This window comes from Platichthys flesus, chromosome 6 (assembly GCF_949316205.1).
Source record: "Platichthys flesus chromosome 6, fPlaFle2.1, whole genome shotgun sequence".
Taxonomy (NCBI): Eukaryota; Metazoa; Chordata; class Actinopteri; order Pleuronectiformes; family Pleuronectidae; genus Platichthys; species Platichthys flesus.
Window position 1 is genome coordinate 20635653 of NC_084950.1, and position 7358 is coordinate 20643010.

Sequence of the window (7358 nt, forward strand, 5' to 3'; positions counted from 1 at the left end):
TCACACTGTTCATCCTCAAGACTCCCAGAGTGCTTTGTGGACTTAAACACTTCGACCACCCCTCCATCAGCATAGTGGTGAGTAGTTGAATTGATTGATTTCATTTTTGGGTGAAGTATCCCTTTAAAATAAGAAATCAAAAGTTTTCAACTTTTGAAAAGCTCTGCATTTTCAAGCATATAAACTCCAAACTCAAAAAACAGAAAACATAAACACAAGTACAAAAACAACCCTTTTATTTGACCATACTTGGCCAGTGCAAAATAACCCATGACATTTACAGTTCGTCCCTCCCTCCCTCCCGAGTTAACAACTCAATGATTTGAGAAAACATCGCAGAAAATCGTCTCCTGCAGCCTGTACAGGACGTCCCTCATCACATGGGACAGTCGTAGATGTGGATGGCGCGGTCGTCTCCAGCTGAGATGATCTTGGAGCCAGTGCTGTTGTACTTTACACTCCATACCTGAAGATAACAAGAGCAGAACAGAGGATGATAACAACTTCTGTGGTGTTTAATTCTGTTCAGCTCTCAAATCTGAGCACAACTGGGTTTAATGTAGGGAAAACAGAGCCAATTAATCACTTGACAAAAACTCTGATAGGGTAGCATCAACGACTAAAACTTGGCTGAACAATGAACACCCTCATGATCTCCTTCCTGAACTGGAAGAGCTTTTTCTTTAACGAGCACGCCAAACTCCATTTAGAAGTCCTAATATTTTAAGTTTACTCGCTGAATATCATAGATGAACCATGGTTTCAGGGGCAGGGGGTGAATAGAAGGTGCATGATCCTTATTACAAGTCCATTTACCATCGAACTTGTTTTAATGTCCTCAAAATGACTAGGTGGTCGTGAATACAGTCTTTCCACAAATATCTAAGCGCCTCTCATGTGATGTGACGCTGAGAGTGAAAAACAGAGCAGACTGGGCTGAGAGACTGATCCAAACAGCAGAACAAAGCAAAGCTAAAACAACAGACTGGCTTTAACACTAGAGTTTGACAAATCAACAATATGGCCAATACAACTGCCCCTGACCTCATCTCTGAAGAGATGTGCCATTTATGTAGGAGGCTTTGTTGGTGAAGAATGTCCCTCCCCACAGGCATCAGTAAGCACAGATTTAATGATGCTGGGTTAATTGGTTTTTCTTGAGCTGAGGCATCAGAGACGGTTGATGTGAGGGGCCAGTGTGTGAGACTGGCCACGTTGGTTTCTGAGACACATCAGCACCTCCAGCTGAAGGATTTTCTCACTTTTAATTTAATGGTAACACACTCAGTGAAGAGAGGACAGCTGAGCTTTGTCACCTGATCTTGATGGTCGAAGAAGGTGTTGATGCACGCTCTGGAGCTCGCGTCCCAAACCTTGACGCTCTTGTCCGACGAACTGAAGAAGGAAGCAGAGAGAGAGAGAGAGAGAGAGATTGTGTTTAACAAATCATGTCAGAATCACACTGTGTATCGTTTGGCTGACCAGCTTTGTTTATCCTGGCATGGTGAACTGGAAGCTGTGTCTGAAAAACAGATTGAGCTGACGGCTTCACACAATGGGAAGTTAGAGAAACGTTTGACGGCTCACTACGGCTGTTACCAGAGACGTGAACTTTGGAAAATGTGCGAAAAATTTGGTCCACACATTTTGAGGAGTTTGCCATTCTCATATGAAGAAGACACAGGTGGAAATTGTCAGATGCATTCGCATCAACAACAGGAAAATCTGCAGAACAGGTGAGCGGTATATATTTATATATATATAACTCCATGTTTCTACTTCTTTAGATCGTGTCCTCACACAGTATTAAGCCAGAGATGTCGGTTTACCTTGAGACAAAGTGTGTGTGATCCGGAGAGAATGCAACATTAAGAACCCATGCTCCATGTCCACTCAGTGTAGCTGCCAGGTTGGCATGTTGCCTGCAAGACAATAACAGCAAATTTGAGCTAACAAAATGGTTGTTTTACTTTTTTTCTATCCTGTTGCCTTTATATCTATGCTTGTAATTTGTAATGCTTGCAAAATTGTAACACTTAAACACCCTTTCTTTCTTTTACTCAGTGTCTACATATCTATTTTTCAATTTTCATTTTACTGTGTATAATGAGCACAACAATATCTGGAGGAACGATATAATTCTATCTCATCTTATGAACTAAAACTGACATCAAGAGTAAAAACGAGCTGCCAACTGAACTCACACGTCGTAAATCTTAATGTAGCCATCGTCTGAGGCTGTGATCAGTAGCTGGGAGTCAGGGGAGAAGGTGAGAGATCGGATGGGCATGGCGTGACCTGTGAGAGGGAGGAGAGAGAGTCTGTCAGGAGGTTTTGTGTGTGGCTGATTTCTGCCTCTGTTGTTTTCAAGATGTAACTCTGCTGTTAGCTGGGTAAGGTACCTCACACCTGAAGCTCTTTTTTATCCGTAACATTAAATTATTACTTTGTCTTGAGCTAAAGCAGCTTTGCTTATTTCCCTTAACGTTTACATTTTTTAATTTGTGGTAGAAATATTTGTCAATTTATTGGGTAGTCAGTTAAAGGAAAATAAATAGATAATCCTGAAAACAAAAAGGATAACAAATTGTCACAGCTTTTTAAATGTCTGAATTCGCAGCTTTTTCCAGTTTTATAGTTTTGCTAAATCTTTTAGTTTTCAACCGTTGCTCAGAACCCTCATACAAAACAAGCCATCTGAAGACGTCATCTTAAGAGTGTATATAGATATAGAAACTGAAAATATTTCTGTAAATAATCCAGAATTGCAGCACTTGTTTCCTAAATCATATGAATGAATAAGTGAATCTACCTTCCAGTGTGTGGAGTAGTTTTCCAGTGGCAATGTCAAAGATGTTGATGATTCCATCAATGGCTCCACTTGCCAAATATTTTCCATCAGGGCTCTGAAGAGGAAAATACATTCAAACACATTTTATCATTGAGTATAATTTAAATTTATAGAGATAAAGACACATGAGCCAAGACTATTAAATAATCCATAGACCTGCAGATTAAGGGTTAAGGGCTAAAACAAGACTGGTGTTGGTGCAGATGAGGAGAACCCCCCCAACCCCAGAGCAAAATGACAAGTTATGGCTCCTTACGTAAGCTATACTCAGGATGAATTTCCCTCGAGTGTCCAGAGAATATTCCTTCTTTCCACTTTCCACACCAAAGATGTTGACCTTGCCATGATGGCTTCCTGTGGCGATGTATTTGGAGTCTGGGGAGAAGGCAACCGACCATGCATCCACTGAGGAGGAGAGCAGAAAGACAAGGGGAGGATTTAAGTCATCTAAAAGATTCTATGCCAGGAATTGTTTATTCTACCATATAAACAATTTTTTTTTTTTTGTAAATATGTTTATCCACATGTGAACCACTAATCTGTGCCTTGATGTTATTAACCACTGACATGGCAGTCTTTTCTCACTGCCCCTGAACAAGACACACATCCTACTTTCTGCTCTGTTGGCAGTTAGCTCAGCAAAGTACTAATTCTTAAATCCAGAAAAAGAAAAAGGAGAAAAAAAAGATCTTACGTCTAAATAAACCAAACACACCAAAATAGAGTATGTTCTATCAGAGGGAAAGAAACAATCCATTGACCCCTACCAGCCACTTGGTGAAATGGAGCATCACTAATAGAAGGTGACAACTCAGCTGAAGATACACAAAGTAATGGGTTCTTGAAGGGGGGGAATAAAAATGAGACTTTCTGAGCAACAGATGTTTCAAGACCTCACTGGGTTATAATTTATTTATGTGGTGATTTTATTCCACCGGCAAAGGATACACAATAAAAAAATCAGTCAACAGGTTGGAATATTACTGTCAGTTATTAGTTGGATAAATCAATGGTTCACTTGATAAATTATGCGTATGAGGAGGCAGTAAAAAAGCAAAACTACTACTAACATATTTTTTAAATAATTTTAATCGAAATCTTTACTCTCAGTAGAGACAACATAAAAGCAATCTCCTTTCGTAACTGTCAGATAAACAGCGATGGGAAGCATAAACACTCTATCAAAAAGCTATTCCACCATCAAACACAAATTATTCAAAAAAACACAATAACAACATATCAATGAGGCCCAGTCTCACCTGGTCCTGCGTCCATGGACTTGATCTGTTTCCCAGACTCCAGATCCCAGAGACGGATGTGAGCGTCCAGGGAGCTCGAGGCAGCGATGGCTCCGTTGTGACTGATGTCAACTGACACCACACCCAGTTGGTGACCTTCCAGATTCCACTGCAGCTCCAGCTTCTCGTCTGACCTGCATAAACAGCATGGCACAGAGTTATTTCAGCCATGTCAAGACAAATCTGGATTTTTTCTGCAGCACTTTTATAAGGGAATCCGGTGAAGCTGGGATCCGTTTCACCAAAAATGTAAAATCATCTCAAGCTGTGATGAGCAGCATGAGATGCTTTCCCTCATCAAAACAAACATGATGCCTGTGAACGGAAGAAGGTGTAGATTAACGCTGAGGACTTTACCATACATCCTCCTGTTTAGCATTTATAAGCAGTATAAACATTAAATAAATTCAAATAATTGAACTTTGTTGTGTGAATAGACAAATACTAAATGACAACATAGTAAAGACACCTTTGGAATAATATAAAATGTGATTGGAGGAGAAATTATACTTGTTGACAGATACTACCACTTTCAAATGTTTTTCTACTGTGAATAAATGCTTAAAAGGGGACGGCAACTCACTTAAAGGCTGTTTGATAAAAGTCAAACCAGGACTTCAAATCTATCTATTGATCATCTCTACCATTTTGAAATAAACATGCAAGCACAGCAGGGAATGATCCATAAAGAAGAATGCAGTGAAGTGTGTTGTTTCAGACTGCAGCGGTGATCACAATCAATACTTTCTCTTGTCTTCCCTTCTCTCTCATTCTAATACAGACAAAGATCAGTAGATGAAAGATCCGGAAGCCATATGACCAAAGTCACGACACTCAGAGATGTGATGTCTTACAGACAACTAGAGAAACTGTTTATGCTTTGTAACTTAAACGCAGCGTCTGTAGAAGATTGTGACAGTGTTATATCTTTTCCAATGGAGCATTAGCCCTTTAATATAAAAATCTTAGTTTGAACTTAATTAAAATGTCTTTTTTTAAGTCAATGTGTATCTGTCGATTCATTACGGTATGATTTGTTACATGTGTTGTGCCATAGGAAGCTTCTGTCATTTGATCGTCCTAAGCAATGATGAAAAAGCTCTAGTGATTAACTTTATACAACTTTTTTTCAATCAGATGACTTTGAACCTTTTGATTTTTGTATCATATTCCCTCGCCAAGGAGGCTACATTGTTCTGTCATTCTTACTGTTGTGTTTTTGTAATTTGTGAAAATCTTGATATATACATTTTAAAACAAATAACAAATATTGTGAAGCGGACAGATACAGAATTGCATAAGAAACCAATAAAAGAACGTCAACCCAAGCCAGCACAAACTCACCATTTCCAGACTTTCACCATATCATCTAGTGAGCCAGTGACAATGGTTTCAGACCCATCCGCCTCACTTTTACCCCACGCCGCCGTCCAGATGGCGTCATCGTGTGCTGAGAGGAAGGAAACGCGGTTTATAACAACGTCAACAAGTGATACTTCATAAAGAAAATAGGGGTTGATGGGGAAAGTACGAAAACATCAAAACAAAACAAAAAAAGAGTGTATAGTACAACTCTTAATAGTTTTCTACTCAAGAGTCATTAGCTCAGGGTTAAAATTATCTTGATGTTACTGCTCCTACATATTAAGGAGTTAACGGGGTAGAATATCTATCTTCTATTGACTGAGTAAGAACATAAACACACTTCTACAGTGAGATGTGTTTGTCTGTGATGTCACTCACCATGCTCCTGCTTGAATAGGATGCTGTACTGGAAACCAAAGCATAAGTTCACAGTTAATCTCTGACTGCAGTCGCTCGGTGGATGGAACATATGAATGAACGAGGGAATCTGTTGCTTACCTGAGTGCTCATTGTTTTGGTCCAGGAGAGACAATCAACTTATATCAACCTGTGGACAACAGGACCTATTAAGGGACCGTGCAGGTAAATAATAACGAGTATTAATTTAATGGATCACGGTTAGTCAGGTGGGCGAAACCAACGAGCTAAAAAGACGCTTTAGAGGCATGATAAGCAGACGATGACATTTTAATTGAATTGCACATCTGATCTTGCACCGTAATGTGGAGAAAAGTGCTTCAACACGGCGGCTAACGGCGGCTAGCTGCTAACTCTGCAACCGCTTCACAACAAAGTGAAGTTTGTCGTTTGAACGTCAGACTCTCGCTTCCGTTTACCGACTGGTTTGTGTTCTTATTATGAAACTAGTTTTTTTAGGATGAACATGCTCTCACGTACCTTCAAAAGCCTTCTTAGTGTGTTTATCAAATGTCTGGAGCGCAGTGAATTACATGTGAAGCGCCATGACAGCAGAGAGCATAACTTCCGGTTTTCGTCTTCTTCGCTTTTCTCATAATAACCTAAGAAGCGCACCACCGCCACCTGCGGTACGTGGCAGTAAGACATAATAACAGCAATAATTAAATAAATATAGAAAAATTATGTTATTATTATTATTCACTGGTCTTTCTCAGTAAGAGAAATTCATCACATTTTTTAGGAAGTGTTACACCTACACTCAAGTTCAAACAATTAAAAGGTAAATATATAGTTTACAGACAAACTTGTGTGTTAAGAAAGGACCAAGAGACACTGATGATCTCCAAAGGTACAGAAAGCCCCAAGCAAGAAATAAATACACTTCACATTATAATACATATAACTAATACACATCTCCTTGTTAATTCCATTACTAAATGGATCATGACTTGTTATCAACCATTGCTGTGACTGGGGTCTAATGCAACTTTTAATATCTCGCCCGTCTAACCTCAACTGAAGGTAGAGAACAAAACAAAGGAACAGCTGAACAGAAAATCTACTTATCTTAAATCATTTGGAGTTATTTACAGAAGAAGAATGCATGCATATATGATGCATGAATTTTTCAAAGTTTCACAAACTTTTATTTCTGAAATACTAACTATGAACAAAGTAGCCATCTTGGTAAAGGATGTCAGTGACAATGAACGGTAACCTTCAATTGAAAAATCCCTATCCAAATGACTATTTATCATCAAGTAGATGACAAATGGAAGCTCTGTGAATTCATTGAAAGGATGAATTCAGCCGTTTTGATTCCCAGAGCGAGCGTCTACGTCAGTCCTGCTCTACTGTATTAATGGGACAAAGCTTTTCAGGGGGCGGGACCTCCTCTGACTCCCATCACACACAGTAGCTATAAA

General features: G+C 39.3%; 1 protein-coding gene across 2 annotated transcripts; it reads right to left on the reverse strand.

Moving 5' to 3' along the window:
* Nucleotides 1-298: 298 nt before the first annotated feature.
* Nucleotides 299-6518, reverse strand: skic8 (SKI8 subunit of superkiller complex). Of its 2 annotated transcripts, none has more exons than XM_062390722.1 (11): nucleotides 6412-6518; nucleotides 6013-6061; nucleotides 5893-5920; nucleotides 5494-5599; nucleotides 4111-4283; nucleotides 3108-3256; nucleotides 2813-2906; nucleotides 2205-2298; nucleotides 1830-1922; nucleotides 1317-1395; nucleotides 299-466 (listed from the first exon to the last, which is right to left on the reverse strand). In XM_062390722.1, the coding sequence occupies exons 2-11, from the start codon at nucleotides 6022-6024 to the stop codon at nucleotides 377-379; spliced, it is 918 nt and encodes a 305-aa protein (XP_062246706.1). In that variant the 5' UTR covers nucleotides 6025-6061; nucleotides 6412-6518; the 3' UTR covers nucleotides 299-376. The 2 variants fall into 2 exon arrangements, with proteins under 2 accessions (XP_062246706.1, XP_062246707.1); XM_062390723.1 differs by having other exon boundaries at nucleotides 6013-6077; nucleotides 6412-6508.
* Between the last annotated feature and the right edge of the window lie 840 nt (nucleotides 6519-7358).

What these genes read in the sequence shown, in the direction of transcription:
- skic8 (XM_062390722.1), bottom strand. An exon ending in CCTATTCAAGCAGGAGCATG is followed by an intron (nt 5,600 to 5,892) that starts GTGAGTGACATC and finishes CCTTCCTCTCAG; the next exon opens with CACACGATGACGCCATCTGG. An exon ending in TCTTCGACCATCAAGATCAG is followed by an intron (nt 467 to 1,316) that starts GTGACAAAGCTC and finishes TGTTATCTTCAG; the next exon opens with GTATGGAGTGTAAAGTACAA.